Source organism: Acartia tonsa, chromosome 6, assembly GCF_053477335.1.
Source record: "Acartia tonsa isolate MP-2025a chromosome 6, ASM5347733v1, whole genome shotgun sequence".
In the NCBI taxonomy this organism is placed as follows: domain Eukaryota; kingdom Metazoa; phylum Arthropoda; class Copepoda; order Calanoida; family Acartiidae; genus Acartia; species Acartia tonsa.
This window is the reverse complement of record NC_137265.1, coordinates 41,761,500-41,778,844: the sequence shown is the minus strand read 5'-3', so window position 1 is coordinate 41,778,844 and position 17,345 is coordinate 41,761,500. Positions and strand designations below refer to the sequence as shown.

The following is a 17,345-nucleotide window of genomic DNA, read 5'->3' as shown; positions in this document are numbered from 1 at the left end:
TTCTTAATATTGAATTAAGAAAAATAACTTATTGGTTTAGAACTAATGAGTTAAGTCTACATCCATCAAAAACTAAATTTATGATATTTACAAAAGATGAATCAACAATTGACTTTGATAGCATTAGTATTAATCTTGATCACAATAATGATAACCAAAATGATCCAAATTTGGTACACAAACTTTCATATGTCAACTCAAGGAGTGAAACTCCTGCAATTAAATTTCTAGGTGTTTATCTAGATCCTAAATTAAACTTTAAATATCATATTGATATGATAAATAAAAAGATTTCACGCTCATTATTTGCTATAAATGCTGCAAAACATATTATTGGTGGAAAAGCATTGCAAACTCTATACAATTCACTTGTCCATAGCCATCTTACATATTGTGCCCCAATTTGGGGAAGTGCAGCAGCATCAACTCTTGATAAAATTGTAAAACAGCAAAAAAAAGCACTGAGAATAATCACCAACTCAAAATATAATGCACATACTACAATTTTATTTAAAAATTTAGAAATTCTTCCTGTAACTCAACAAATTGTCTATTCTAAATTACAATTTATGTTTGATTACGTTAATCATAGGCTTCCATGTTCTTTTGATAACTTATGGATTAGAAATAGCACAAGAACAACAAGAGTCCTTAGAAATAATCAACAGTACAATGTTCCATTTGTTAGACTTGAGACATTTAAAAAATTCCCTTACTCTGATCTACCAAAGTTATGGAATGAAATCATTATTCCTAATACTAATCCTAATCCTGAAAATGAAAATGATAATAATAATGACGAGGTTATTTATACTTTTAGCACAGTTATGTCAAGAAAACAATTTTGTATGAAACTCAAAGATTTTTTGTTGGAAAAACTTAATTTTATATGTAATAGAGAAAACTGTTCTGAGTGCATAAACAGATCTTGAAAATTGATTTCATAAAAAACCTAGTGATTTTTTTAAGTAGGGGGGGGGGGGTTGTCTTTTGGCGGGGAGGGGAGTGTTGTTTTTTGGCGGGGAGGGGAGGGTTGAATATAGGGCAAAGCTCAAAGTGGCATTCTATAAAAAAATATTATTTTGAATTGAGAAATTTCTGTTTTTTTTTTGAAAAATAATACAATGACAAAGGCTTGAAGTATTGCTTTTTTTTCCTTTTTATGTTTTTTTTTCTTTCTCCTTTCTTTTTATAAAAACTTTACTTATTAATCTTCAATGATATTTTAAAACTTGAAATATGGTATTAAAATTATATACAACAATGATCTATCTTATTATTTTTCCTTTTTATTCTCTTTACTTTCATAATAATTTTGTTTTATTTTTCTCTAAATTCCTTCATATATTTTTTTTTTCATTTTTCTTATTATTTACTGATTTCTCTAACATAATATAAATGTTTATTTGTGTTTTTTTTTTACTTTTTTTACCATCCTCACAAATCAATTTAACTAAATTAAAGTTTCAATTTTCCCTTTCACATTTAATTTGTTTTATATTCTTTTTTTTTCTTTTCGTCTCCTTTAAAAATGGGCTTCAGGAATCAAATACACTATCCCCATTTTGGTCAAGATAGTACTCCTGTAGCTCCTGGTGCATATCCTGAGAATTTTACTTCTTTTCCACCAATTTATATTTAGTTAATAATTAATCTCTTAGTATATATTATTTTATTTTGTATGAGACTAAACATCATAATGTAAACTCTAAATTGTCGATAGATAGCAGCAATTTAGAGTATTGTATGTGCTATCTCCTAAGCTAGGGGGTACCTGGCAGCACCAAATAAACATTATTATTATTATTATTATTATTATTCAAAGCCATACTGGAAATTAAATTATTCCTTCTGTAGATTTAAGTCTCAGGATAGAGCTTCTCTTAGAGATGCTTTGGCTTCAAAAAGTATTGTGGCTCTTATGATGGAATTTAACATATCTATTAAAAATTCCTTTTTAAGTTAGAATGTTATTGTATCCAATTGACTATCTAAGATAGTAAATCTAAAACATGTCAATATAATAATAGGTCTTTCATTAAAAAGACCATTACAAGTAATAAATGAACCATAAAACTATAAATATTGAAATTTTGAATGTAGACTTTTGTTAGAATATGAATGTAAATAATCTTAAAATACAATAAAATTTGTGAAAATATAAGGAAAGGTTAATAAAACATTTGAGAGCAAGGATGACAAGAACTATAAAATCAATTTTACCTTACTGTCACAGGAATCCCTGTAAAAAATTAAAAATTGACAAAACAATTAAAACGGGCCTAAGTAAGGAAATTTTTGGCAATTTCTCTTCAATTGCCTGGTTGAGCTCAACAGCGGGTAGTTTTTTGTTTGTTTGGGTTTTACTTTAGGTCAGGTTAGGTTACTTTATCTAGGGTACTCGGTAGCCCCGCAGGGTATTGGAAAAAATTCTACTCCTCCCCCATTATTTTTAAAGGTGGGGGTGGGGAGGGGAGGTGTTCTTTTGTTGGTTTTTGAAGGTTTTACTGTCTGACATTGATATTCAATGTAGAAAAGTATCCCTTTTAACATTGTCATTATTATTAAAGGACAGCTGTTACCTTTTTGCATGTTTTATGCTATTGTTTTAAGGAATATAACATTCTTCCACCACCCTTTAAATCAAAGTCTTCGGGGCGCAGCCATAAATTGTACTTTAAAATTTTAATGGATGGATATGTACTGTCATTTAATTCAATTTCAATAAATTTTCAGTTTTAGTGATTTAGTGCCATTTCAATTTATATGACAACTTCAAACTTTTAAATATGAGAAAATATTGTTTGTTTTAAGGACAGTGATATTTTTTAGATATATTAAAACATATAGCTGCTGTGCCCCTGGCCTCTAGGGGCTCTGTATTCAAAGATGAAGAGGGGCTAGAAGAATAGCTTAAAACTATCCCAAGATTTAAATCTGAAAATAGAATGGCCTAAAACCATTACAGCAGTTATGTGAAGTTATCTATAAAATATAATTCAATAGGTTCAGTAGTAGATCTGTAGCTTCAGACAAATAATCCTTACTACTTTACGTAAATGAATGATCCGTTTATTATCAAAATAAAATGATAGCATGCCTGATTGCTGTCGGGGAGGTGTCGATACGAGTCTTGAACACATTGCGTCATAATAAAGATGTTAAAAATGGTACCTATCTACTGTTGTTATATTAAGCATGTGACCTTAATATTGAAAGTAGAGTGAATGCTTTGGCCCATAAAAAGGCTTATTACCATGCAGGGTCAGTACTTCCTGACCAATGGTTGTGTAATCAAAGAGTTGGTCGACCATTGGTATGTTAAAATATTACATTCCACTACAAGCTGATGATCTTAAATATACCTGTCTTTATTAATTTTCAAGAATAATTCTCCTTTCCTCGCATTCAAGGATAATTTCCTCATTATACAAAATTCAAGAATTTAGAAAAAGTAAATTGCCTAAAAAATGTTCATTATTTAAGATGTATGAAAAAATTGACAAATTGCGAAGAACATTTTGTTAATATGTTAGTGATTCGAAATTTGCCAAAAAAATCTATTACTATGTACAACTATGACTTCAAGACAAAGACTGTGCGTGATGTTAGTTTGTTGTTCAATAGACGTTTGATAAATCTTTTTTTTACTTTTCTATTTTTCCATGATGATTATAGATAGAAAGAGAAATTTATTACTTTGAAATGCCATTTTCTTACATTATCTTCATCTACTAAAACCACGGATCGGCAGCTGCCAATTTATAGTGCTGCGTAGTTGCGGCTAAGGAACGTTATAAGGTCTGATTATAATATAAAAAGGTCTGGTTAACATTGTCTTTAATGGCCGTTTCTGCTAGCAGTTGGTGGCTGCAGAATATTGGACTCTAAATTATAAAGGTACCCAAAGTTTTATATTCACACTCTCACATTCAGTGGCTTAAAACATTTGGTACTTTTTAAAAAGCTTGATTGGTTGGTTTCATCAATATTTTATCTATAGAAGGAGTAATTTTGTTCATCATCATTGAGGATAAAAAGATCATTCAATCAAAGGGTTGTATAATCTTACTACGATTGGCGTTCCCTGACTAAAACCATCTCCATTTTTACAATCCCTTTAGAGGCCATATTTTTGAAAATAGATTTTATCATGTGCATTTTATTCAGAGAGGTTTGTGGACAATGAAAACAAAAACTGTTTTGCCACCAAGTTTTCCTATTCCCAGTGGCGTGCGCAGATATTTGGCAAGGGGTTGTTAGCTTTTATTGGGTGAAAGAAGGGAAGGGATTCTTCATGGTTTCTATAGAATATTCAAAACAAAGTCTTTATTTTCATATCATAGATTATAAATGAAAGGCTGGCTTAAAAGAAATACTAGCGGCCAGGGGGAATGAGGGCGGAAAAATAGGCTAACACCATCCTTTGACAATGCTATCCTAAAATGGAGAAATCGGTTAACTAAATATCGAGATATTAACTACTTTATATTATAGAAAAAAAATTTTAATTTCATTTTTAAGATTTTAAGCATCATACATAGACAAATAAATATCCTGTTACTTTATTATAAAACTAGCGACTAGGAGCCTCTAGGGGCACTTGAGATGGAGAGGAAGTCGACCTCCCCCCCTTTTCAATTTAAGGTATAAGAAGAAAAAGTAAATTTTTATGGGTGAAGGCCTTTTTTTATTTAGATAGAGGCGACACCGTCTCCCAAAATAGTTGAAAACCATCCTATAAGAAGCTTCGTTCGAATGGAGAACCATATAGCTTCAGCGTTCGCTACAGACAAAAAAAACTTACTACTTTATATAATAGTATACTAATTAATTAAATAGTTAAAATGTAGTTATATTATGATAATTTAAGTTTTTATGCCACTACCACATACATATATGGAAGCCATACTTCATAGACACATTACAAATACACAGAGGTGTGCAGTCACTTCCGCACATATTATATTATTTAGGCATCATAACCGCAAGTTTTTACAACAGTACAAACTACTCTTTTCTCCTTACACCAATCACGTCTATTTGTTATTTTATCTTTTTTAAGATATTCAGGGAAAAGACAATGGACAATAATATTATTTAAATCCCAAATGATGAAAAAACCTTTGAAGACTAAAATTATCAGTTGAAAAATGTTTACACGTTTAGTTTGAAGCAACCAACAAAGATTTCATAAAAGTCCTTAAAGTTTTAAGCCACCGAATAAGATAATGTCTTTATAAAACTTTGGGTACCAGTTAAATTTGCAGTCTGATTTCACCTCCCTCTCTTTAAATATTAAACACTATGCGGAATTATGAGTACACCATTACATACTTACTAAATTAATGCATTAAATTATAGTTTTTTTTTAAAGCGAAGCTTTTTCTATATACGGATACCTCTGATGGTTACTTTATGTAGATCACTAAAAAGTCCGTTATTCTTATTCGTTTGCTATTTCTATCAATTTTTGATTGGATGGTTTGAACTGCCTTTAAAGTAATTTTGTTTCCAGAATGGCTTCGAAACCGATTAATATCCACTGGACTAGAAACGGTTCTAAGTATCTCGGGGCTAACAAAACATTTTTTAATCTTATAATTGTACATTTTTATATCCGCGGAAAGCTGTTTAAATACAATGCGATAAATAACTATTATCAATCTAAGGGGTGTACAGCAATTCATTATCTTAACCTTTAGGCTTACTGGCATTTTATATCTATTTTGTCCGTCCGTTTGACTATTCTTATTATTTCACAATTAAAAGATGCGTTACAATGTGATTTTGTTATTCTTGTTTTTAATGAAGTTTTTTTTCACAGGTCAAAAGTGGATAGATAGTTAGTGTATATTGTACCTTTATGAATAAGATTAAATGCATCTCTATAGAAATTCTTCTTCGTTCTACTATATACTTTTATTTTTATTTAACGTTTACAGCTTTTTACCTATTTGAAATTTAATGATAAAATTGTCGATTTAAATGTCATCCTTGGTGATTTTTTGACATTGCCTTCCATGATCTAACTTTATTCTTCGTTTTATTGTCTAAAATATTTGTTTACAATGTTATGTTATATTTCTAACTAGCGGCTTCGCCCTTAGCCTCTAGGGGCTTTGCCCCAAGAGGTTTGATCAACCTAATTTTTCGTATTTTAGATTTAAAAAGAAAAAGTAAAAAAAAATTTTTTTTTTTTTTGGGGGGGGGGGTATTTTTCATTTTTGGGGGGGTTGGGGGTGTCCCACCCCCCAAGAAAATAGCTTAAAACCATCACAGGACCAGTAGGTATATTCCCTGAAGAGTAGAGCCCTATCGGTTTAGTGGTTACTGAGATCTTAAGCTTCAGACGGACAGACAGACGGACAGACGGACAGACATCGTTCTACTTTGTATTATATGAAATCCATATGAATATTTTGCGAAAATATAAAATGATTCCAAATGGACAAGCAATGAAAAAAAATATTTTTATTTGATGAAAAGTTTTTATTTTATTAATTGAACCACAAATTCAATAGAAAAATGATTAAATGAGCTTCATAAAATAAAAGTTGGGTAAATACTTTTAACTTCAATTTGGCCCACCTCAAAATTAATGCTAATAGTTATTTATTGCATCGTACTATATACAGCTTTTCGCGGATATGAAATAAAAAATTATAAGATTAAAATTAGTTTGGTCAGTCTTGGGGAGCCGAAGGCCTAAGCTAACAAAACTGGTATTAATTTTATGATTTTTATTTTAATATTCGTGGAAAATTGTCTGTAATACGTTGCTATACCTGATTTTTTGGTATGGCTGAGATACTGTTCTAATCCTGAGGATATTAATCGGATAATGTGGAGGAAAGTGGGTAATAATTTGGTCCAATTGCCTCAATTGGGATTTTACCTAAAGTTTGCAATTAGTATACAGGGTGCGGCACATAAATCCGGACTTTTTTTAAACGGCCATAGCGCCAAGACTACTTAACCGATCAGGACGTTTGACCCCACTATGAAAAGCTTAGGTAGTGACCTTTTTACCCATAAAAATCTTTGGACGATGTAGGACGTGTACTACGAGCTGGCAGCGCATATGTTCAACTCGGCAAATTCGAAGTGCGCAGATTGCTCATGAAACTTGGTGAAGGTATTGTTAGATCCACAAATTAGGTACCAGAAATTACTAGAGTCTTTTTTTCAAGTTGGCTTGGCCGTAGTACTCCGGCAAATTGACACGTGGCAGATTGTAAGATGTTAAAAACACCAAAAATCTTGAAAATTTCACAATTCTCGTCTACAGGGGCCCATATGGAACCTTGAATCTCATTTTAGACTATGGGTTGCGCAAACAACCCTAGCTAAATCTTCATGCCATTTCCAAAAAGGTATAAAATGTTGTTCTAGCTCAACTGTGGTCCAGATAAGAGCCGCCGTGTCAAAGGGTAGTTTAAAAGATGGGAATTTAGATCCTGCGGTTACTCACGTCCCTAAGGAAATGTTGCCTCCTAGCAGCCCAGATCTTAATCCATTAGACTATTTGACCCACAGCTACTTTGAAGCATGCACCAATAGACGTGCCTATACCACGAAGACCTCCCCCATTGCCACTATCAAGGAGAACTTCGCCAGCTTGTACAGGGACATGGTGACCAGGGCCTGCGGGCGGTTCATTGAGGCTAGCGGCGGTTTTATTGAATAATCTAATAGTCATATACCTATTTTGCCTCTTAGTTTTTAAAATTCGATAAAATCTTTAAAATTGACGATTTTATGTTCATTTGTTTACAAATTAGAAAAAGTCTGGATTTATGTGCCGCACCCTGTATGTACAAAATAGAGTTGTACTCAAATTTAAATTTTATTTATCAAACTACTAGTAGTTGGTTGTCCGTTCGTACTTCTGCCTGTATGTCTGTTTTGGTCGTCATTGGTGTGTAATTCCATGATATAATTAAACATGATTTTTTAGACTAGCTGAAAACCGGTTCTAATCCAGCGGATATTAATCTGTTTTGAAGTTATTCTGGAAAAGACTTTGTGCTTTGGACATAATTACCAAGGACCAAATTGATGTAATCCCAAATGCTGATACACAAAATTACCCCATCTGTAGATTATAATTGGTGGTTGAAACGTTTGGACACTTAAATAATGAACCAACCAATCAAAACTCGATGGAAGTCCCCAAAGTTGTTAAAATAACGAGTAAGAATACATTATTACAAAACTTTGGGGACTAGTTTAATAAACAGCCAATGTCCCCTCCCACCTTGCATATTTACACTTAGTCTATACTTATAAATATACTTCATTTTCTGTATAATAACCATAAAAAGTTTAGAATTGACACATGCGAATAAAATAGATTTTTCTATTGGGAAATAATTAGCTTTAATAATTACTATAAAGTAATAGAAATAGAAGAATAGAAGCATATTCTGAACCCCTTTTTCGTCAAATCTAAGAAGGAACATTTCTAGCAGACAAAAGTATTGTTTACTTTCGACTCAAGCTGATGTGGATTCTTAAAAAAATTATAGACTCGCTACTCGATATTGAGGCAAAATTATTTTTGTGAAAAATCATCCAAAAGCACATTAAAAATCTACAAAAATTAAACAAAATCATATGTTAATAACCCTTTAATATTTTATTTAATTTGTGTAAATTTTTTTATTCGATTTTGGAGGATTTTTCACAAAAAATAATTTTGCCTCACCAGCGAGTAGCCAGCCTAACTTGTTTTTTAAGAATCCACCTCGTTTCGAAGCTTTCAAATTTAAACGAAATTTTTGGGCAATTAATTCTGATTCCGCAAAGCTTTCTACTAAGAAAATATACTGTTTACAGCTGACTTTTAACTGTGTATGAAATGAAAAAAAAACATGCATTCGTAACAAGATGTGTACAAAATTTCAACCAATGATATTAAATGTATGTACCGATGCGATTATCCTATTGGCTCAATCAGACATTCCCTCTCTTTCTTAGTACCTTTATTTATAAAGTGTATGGATTTTGTTTATTGTAGTGAAGCAACTCTATTATTCACTTTGTCCGTTTGTCAGTTCGTCCGTAACACAATAGTGATTTTCTCTGGTATTTTTTTTACATAGACTGCTGATTTTTTTTATATAAATGTATTCCCTACATCCAGTATATAATTTATTTGATTATTTGATTTATTTTTTGTTATGGATTTTTTATTTTTTTGAGGGAATTCCCCCCCCCCCCTCCCAATTGTAAATGGTTGGGTAGGGGTAAATTTTAAATGGGGGGGGGGGTAATCACCCTATAACCCCCCCCCCCCTTGGACGTCATTGAAAGCTTGATGAATTCTAATATCCGCGGAAAGCTGTCAATAATATGATGCGATTTAATAACTATTTTTCAAACAACTTGTAACATTTCCTTTGATTAAGTCGGAGGATAAGTAGTTGTTTATATAGTTATTTTGATAGATAAATATGTTAAAAACGCAAAAGAAAACTTCTTTAATTTATTGATTAGAACAAATTAATTATTGTTTTATTTGATTGATAGATATAAATTAGTAATTTACTTTCTGAATATTAACTAAGAGATATAAGTTTTCCGGAATTTTAATGTAGGGAGTAGATTTGAAATCTGCATCAAATTTTAAGGATTTTTTATAAAATTCGTTTTTTCTATAATTCTTTATCTAAAAGCGGAAATACATTTTAAGTTAATTAATTTTGACCAATAGGATAGTTGGATTTTAAACTACCTGCGCTCTAATTGGTTGAATGATGTACGACATCCAATCAGAGCGCAGATTTTTTAAATCCACCAATCACGGATGCCAAAATTAATTAACTTAATTTGTATTTCCGCTTTTAGATAAAGAATTATACAAAAAACGAATTTTATAAAAAATCCTTAAAATTTTATGCAGATTTCAAATCTACTCCCTACATTAAAATTCCGGAAAACTTATATCTCTTAATATTAACACAAGAACAGAATGACAATGTCCAAAAAAGCTAAGCTCAATCAATCAGTTTTGGACAGACAAAGTGATTTAAAGTGCAGATATGAAGTGGTTATAATCTCTGCATAATATATAATATATTTGTACTAGCGGCTTCGCCCCTATCCTCTAGGGGCTATGCCCCAAGAGGTAATTAAAGAAAAAAAAATTATTACCTCTGGAGATGCCCCCCACAAATTTTTAATAATTAAAAAAAAATTGAGGGGGGATTTTTTTCATTTTTGGGGGGGTTGGGGGTGTCACAACCCCCAAGAAAATAGCCTAAAACCACCACAGGACCAGTAGGTATTTTCCCTGAAGAGTAGAATCCGATCGGTTCAGTGGTTACCGAGATCTTAAGGGACGGACAGACGGACAGACAGACAGACAGACGGACAGACATCATTCTACTTTGCATTATAGATATAAAAATCAGGAATCGTTCCAAATCTGTCTTATTTAGGTTTTAATATTTACACCGTAGGAAGTAAATTATTTACTGGTTGAGATATCTTTACAAAAAATCAGCAGTCTATCTAAAAAAAAACAGCTGAGAAAATCCTATTTCTCCCCATAGGGTCAATAACTGTCTGACGGACAGGTTGTCCAACCGATGGTCGGATGGACGGACAAATTGAATCATAGAGGAGTTTCACTTCAAAAAAGTATACAGTAAACTTTCAAGAAGAAGGGGGATTAATCATAGTGAATTAATTTATTTTTTCTTTCCCACAATGTTTATCAGCTATCAAAGACATAAATTTAAACACAAGACTTTAGGAAAAAAATCAACCTCCATTATTCTGACCTTTCAAACTTGGTATAATATATGTTCATACATTAATAATTCAATCACTTAGCAATAACCTTAAAAATGCTGAATATAAGATCCATTGATGTAACTGGACAAAGTGTTTAAAAATCAGCCATGTGACGTCATAAAAATGAGGTATGTGAGAGGAGAACGAAAACCCCCAAATAAAAGATGGATAATCCCTCATTTTTATGACGTCACAGGGCCAGATACTCCATTGATAGCTCTGATCATTAATTAAGGCATGTTAGAATTGTTCTATCAATTGCAATTCATGGACGGGTTGTTCTTGTAGCAATAAGGTTAATAAAAACAAAACTTTTAACTTGATCTTTGAATTAATGATTCCCAAGACGATAGAATCAGGAATAAGGTATAAATAACAAGCAAAATAAATCTAAAATAATATTTGGGGGGCAGGTGTAAAGGTCGCATATCACATATAGGTTTCGAAATTTGTTTCTTGAATTAAATTCGTTGTTGTTATAAGCTGCGATAGAGCACAATATTTATGAATGTTGTCATCCTTTTTTATAAAAATGATACTAAAATTTTCTTAAATTTTCATAATTTTTATGGCTTTTAAATGTACTCACGCACATATACAGTCTTTGGTCTTTAAATGCCAAAATTATGGCTAACTCAATAAGTCATGAAGAAAAATGAAGATTTTCTTGATAAAAATGCATATTACATTACAATTTACATTGTCCGTTTATTGGTCTTTACTGTTTTTTAGTATTTCTTGACAATTTTCAAAAATGTATGACCTTTCCTACTTATGAAATGTGCACTTTCTAATCTTCCTCACACTTTTTAACGTAGCTCCTGAACCATATTGGCAAAAAAAGTGTATGTAAACACTAAAATCTACTTAGTCCAGTTTTTCTACGATTGACACAAGCCGCGCAATTTAAATCCTAAACTTTTGATGTTAACCATTTCAAAAGCTCATAATTCTCTGTTTTCTTTTAAGCTGGTTTGGGCTCATTAATGCTGCGATGCTTTTGAACATAATTGTCCTCGTTCGTATTGGAACGTTATTTTTTTTTAACACACTGACATTTATACATTGTTATATTTAGTCCTATGTGCGTCATAGAGTAGGTTAAATATTCTAAAAATATTGTATTTGTAATATCAAAATTATTTTTTAACGTTAATCTTTTCTTCATATAATTTATGGAATTTTACATCGAAGTTTTGTATGAAACATCTTTTTCTTCAATATTTAAATCAGGATCACTCTATATTTGTTCGTTTGCCTTTTGTCTTATTGTTTGAGATTTACTTTTAAAAGCTATTTTCATCTTAATTTTTTAGAAATAAAATAATTTAGACACTTTTTGGATGTAATACACTAAAAACTAATATCAGAAATAAAAAAATGAATTCAATTCCAATATCATATTAGCAGGCTTAAATCTCACAATAAAATTTCCTAAAACCTTTCTAGGACATATGTGAAGCTTCCCTAAAAAGGAGAACTCAATCAGTTCAGTAGTTATGGAAATCTTATGCTTCAGACAAAAAATCTTACCACTTTATATTATAGGATAGTATGCCAACTTTATTGTTCTGAATTAAAACAATTGTAACACATTGAACTCGCTACCCCAGGGTCTACTACGATGCCGCCGACAACAGCCAACAGCCTGTTGGGCATCCTGCTGGCCGCCAATACCGGGCAGAAACACGGCAACAACACCACCATTAACACCCACAACCAGACAACCCTCCCAACGTCCATTCAACTCGCCATTGTTACAACCCCCGCCGCCGAAGGTGATGTAGAAGAAGACATGTTCGGCGGCGGCGTGTGGCTGCTGTCGCAGCCCGCCCAGGCCGTGATAATCGCCTTTATATTGAGCATCACGGTGATAGCCAACGTGTTGGTGATAATTAACATGAGCTGCTCCGAGTTGAAACGGAAGACGGTGAATTTTGTGCTGATAAAACATTTGTGCATTGTTGACCTGGCGGGCGCTCTGTTTGTCCTACCTGTCCCGCTGGTCACCACCATTAAGGGTAAGCCATATTTGGAAATTGGATGAAAAAACTCCGCTGGATTAGAACCAGAGCCATAATGAAGAATCGTTTTTAGTATCATACAAGTTTTATTAGCCTTAGGCTTCGGCCTAATTTAAAATTTCATTTTTTATTTTAATATGCGCGGGAAGCTGTCCATTCTACGATGCGATGAATAACTAATCTACCTTTGGTAGCTTTATATTGTTTGAGGGTGGGGTAAGGATAGAAGGGGCAATGGAATACAAAATAATACTTCCCTCCTCCATCCTTACCAATAGTTATAATTTCTAAAAACATTCTCATTTAACCCTTTACAGTCGGGCCCCTTGCCGCACCTTAATCGGTCGGGGGGGGGGGGGGGGGGAGGGAGGGGGGCGTTCAACGCCCCCCCTAGTTCCTATTAGAGCTAGAGGGCTAAATTTTTTTGTGCAAGTCACCTGTTTGATAATGAATTTCCGACCTTTTATAAGTCTAAGTCAATTTTCGCTTCCTTCACCCTTTTATTTAACAACCTTTGTTTTTAGGTCTTTTTTTATTTAAAAATTTCAAACAACTGTAATTTTCTTATTTTTGAAGCTAGAAGAAAAATTTTTTCCCAGAAAATGTTTATCTTTATGTAAATTCTACATTAGAAATATCAAAATATAAATTTCAGCGGCCGCAGCTGTACTTGGCAGCTGCCAGCCGCCGCAGTCGGCGGTCGGCGGGAAAACGGCGGCGGATCTTCATGAAATTTTAATACGTTATGTAGACATGTAAGAAAAGCTTAAGTTTAAAATTTGAATTCTCTAAGTCAAAAATTGCGGCCACAGGAGCCTTTTAAAGATTTCTGGAGACCTGGAGGATCAGGACCTGCAGGATCATACCTGGAACCTGAAATTGACTTGAACACCTGTATTTCATATAAGGATGTACTACTAGAGGATTTTTCAGTATTTTTGTATGATAAAATGCTTTGTTTTAGTCAAAAAATTTTTTTTGCTCTTGACCTGGATGACCCTGCCAGGTTTGCTGGCATCCTGTGCCCGCCAGGATGGAGATATTCAAAAAATTCCAACTCTCAGTTATGTGTCATACCCATACTTAAAAAGTCAAGCAGTTTGTGCTCTTTATCTTTCACACACAGAAAATGAGATAGAAAACCCCCCCCCCCCCCCCCGACCGTTAAGGGTTAAGTGGATGATTTATTGTACATTGTACTATCCCCGTATCTCTTAATTGTAGTCATTCTATAACTTACTTTGTCCACAATTCATCTCGAAACGTTTAAAAACATTAATTACAGTATAAAATTAAACACTGTTGAAATTGTTTTAAAATAATTTTCTCTTTTCTGCGCTATTTCGGCAATGCAAAAAAAATAGATTTATACCAACTTTTTTGTTACATAATTTTAGCATTTAACATAGTTTGCGTAGTTAGACTTATTCATGGAGGGAGGGAGGGGACATTGGACTAGAAATATACTTGTCCCAAAAGTTTTTAAATTTTAGAGGATTTTTATTAAGCTTGTCTTATGGTACAAAAGATGTTAAGACTCTAGGGGGCTTGATGTCGCTTCGGGTACTAGGTAACTAGACGTCTCTCCACGCACCTTGAAACATACCCCGCTTATGAATGCGGTGTAAAGCGTCCAATCGCCCATCAGACAACCAACTCTCTGAGATGCACGACCTTTGTCCGAGAAGTCCCAACAGTGCATGGTAACGAGTTGCGCTGGTTTTGGGCCAAAGCATTCCCCCCACTCTAACTATTTACTTCGCGCATCTGACATAGTAGCAGTGGGAACCATTTTTAACATCTTTAGTTATGACGCGGTGTCGGACCGAGATTCGAACCTATCACCTTCCCGACGACGAACGGATGCGCTACGTGTTGAGCCACGGTCGTGGGTTGTCTTATGGTACACACTAGCAGTGCTCAAACATTTTAACTTGAAATTTAAATCTACAAAGAGGGGTGATTTTGTTTATTATTATTGCGAATGTAAATATAATTTAAGGTATCTTGTCTTATCCCTTAAAATCCCTGGACTTATTCCTTTTTTATTTTATCCCCCTTTCTACTTGTCAATTCTGTTTCATAACATTTACTAAAAGAGTTACTGGTTTCAATCAAAATTCTTTTTTTAACCGTTTCACGAATTTTGGATCATTTTAATACTTTCTCGTCTTTGTAATGCCCTTCGGACCTAAAAAACAGTGGTTCCTAAATTTTGAATTAGAAGTTATGCTCTAATTTTCAATTATTTGAATAAAACTATTAAAACAAATGTCGATCTTATAGTAGAATTTTAAAAATCCTTTAAAATAAAAAATCCGCCACCTTTATTTTATTTTTACAAGTCCCTGTTTACCTCTAAAGTGAAATGTAAAAAATATCATCAGTGCAGTAGAGTTAAAACTTTTAGAATCAGCAAATCAAGGAAAATCATACAATTAAGAACTTTTGTTAAACGGTCGATACATATTTCAACATTAAAAAGAAGAAGTCGTTTGTAGGTCAGCGATATTCACTTTTATTTGCCATATTAATTACAATAGTACTACAGAAAATACACATTATTATGCTCAGTCATTCAGCAATAAAAATTATTTGTTTTTAAAGCTTTTAATTACAACAGAAAGAAACCTATTTTGATCAGTGAGGGAGAAGGCATTACATACACTGTGAATTCTACTAGTACCCAAATTTTTATAAACATTCTTTTGATTAAAAACTTTGGGTACATTTATTAAAACTTGATTGGTTATTTCCATCTAACAGTTTCTAAAATTTCCAACCAAAAAATATAATCTACAAAGGGGACGATTTTGAAAATAACATTTCAGGGGTATGTACTATGTATCTGATAATAAATCATAGGAATTGTTGTTTTTTAAGCTTACATAATTATGATAGAATAAAATTTAAAAAAACAATTTAAAAAATCAGATTTCATGACTCTATTTGTCTAAACTTTTTTCCATCATTGCATGATTGTTACTGCAACTTAAAGCCAACTTTTTAACTTTTATCCGTCTTTACTGTAAACATATTTTGGTAACTGGACAAAGTGTCTCAAAAATCAGTCATGTGACGTCATAAAATGAGTGATTATCCATCTCTTTTATAGGGGTTTTCTTTCCCACTTCTCCACTCATCTCCCTAATTTTTATGACGGCACATGGCTGATTTTTGAGAAACTTTGAGAAACTGTGAGAAAATGCCATACTATTTAAAGTAAAGGTTACCTACTTATATGGTAGGCCAGTCCGTTAGTGACGGATAGCACTTATTGTTAATTTAGGCATGCTAGAATCGTCCTAACGATTTCAAATTTTGAAAGATGATTCCTGTCACAATTTTAATACATCGTAACAACTCTATAAACATAACCGGTAACATAGAGATATTAAAACTTTTAAAAAGCGAAGCTTTTCTATAATTAGGGTCGGTCCGTCCGTACGTCCGTCCGTCCGTCCGTCCCTCCGTACGTCCGTAACGGATAGCTTTTTTCGTTAATTTAGGTATGTTAGAATTGTCTTATCGATTTCAAACTTTGCATGGTGATTCTTGCAGAAGTTAGGTACGAGTTAGAAAGCGTAGCAACTCTATAATCATTACCAGAATTTCCGTACGTCCATTTCAAACATGTTGATTTTTTTTACATTTTTATCAACTAATTTGTATGTGACCTAATTATCCGATCGGTCTGATTTTTGGTATACTGATTCCTGGGACAATATTATAAGCGAAGCAACTCTATAATAAGGTCCTAAAAATGTAAGTATGTCCATAAACATTATCCTGTATCAAGCAGTTTTTCAACAAATTTAATTACAATTTTGCTTTGACTCTTTTACATTTACATTCTGATTATTCAGTTCTGACATTATACAAGTGTTAATGTCCGCGTGTCCTCCCGTTTCAGAGCTTCGCTTTTATGGATGTTGTCATCCTTGTTTTTACTATGTTCTATTATATTAATAAGTATCTCATTCATATGACTTTTAGAATATTTATTCCTAAGACCAATTGGCATAATCATAATTTTTTACGTACCTACTCGTAGACAATTTCTATAAAGAAATATATTTCTGATAACGAAAATGTTGAAATGGAAAAATAATTTAATTCTTGTAGGTTTGACTTAAGAATGGCATTTAATACAAAATTTGCAATTATTTATGAAATAATATCCCTTTTATCGTCTTTAATATTGTATAATGGGAAAAAAATACAGGAGTCTTAAGGGATAAGACAATGGACGATTAAATAATGATGTACAAAATTACCTCGTCTGTAGATTGAAAATATCAAAAGTTTTTACACTACTAAATTAGAACCATCCAATCACAATTCAAAAAAGTACCCAAAGTTTGAAAGTCAACGAATGAGAAAACGTATTTATTAAACTTTGGGTGACAGTGTAATTTCCAGGTTCCTCTTTGTCCCTGGAGAAATAAAATGAAAGGGTTTCAAACAGAAAACAAACAGATATTAAGTAATACGATTTTTTATCAGACATAAATTGTT

General features: G+C 32.6%; 1 protein-coding gene across 1 annotated transcript in view; it reads left to right on the top strand.

Annotated features, from left to right (window-relative positions):
• LOC145322693 (uncharacterized) overlaps window positions 1-17,345 on the top strand; it is a 96,753-nt gene that overhangs the window by 9,112 nt on the left and 70,296 nt on the right. The window contains exon 2 of the mRNA XM_080164905.1: window positions 12,417-12,824. Coding sequence (XP_080021031.1) covers window positions 12,417-12,824 — 408 coding nt within the window. The remainder of the gene's footprint in view (window positions 1-12,416; window positions 12,825-17,345) is intronic.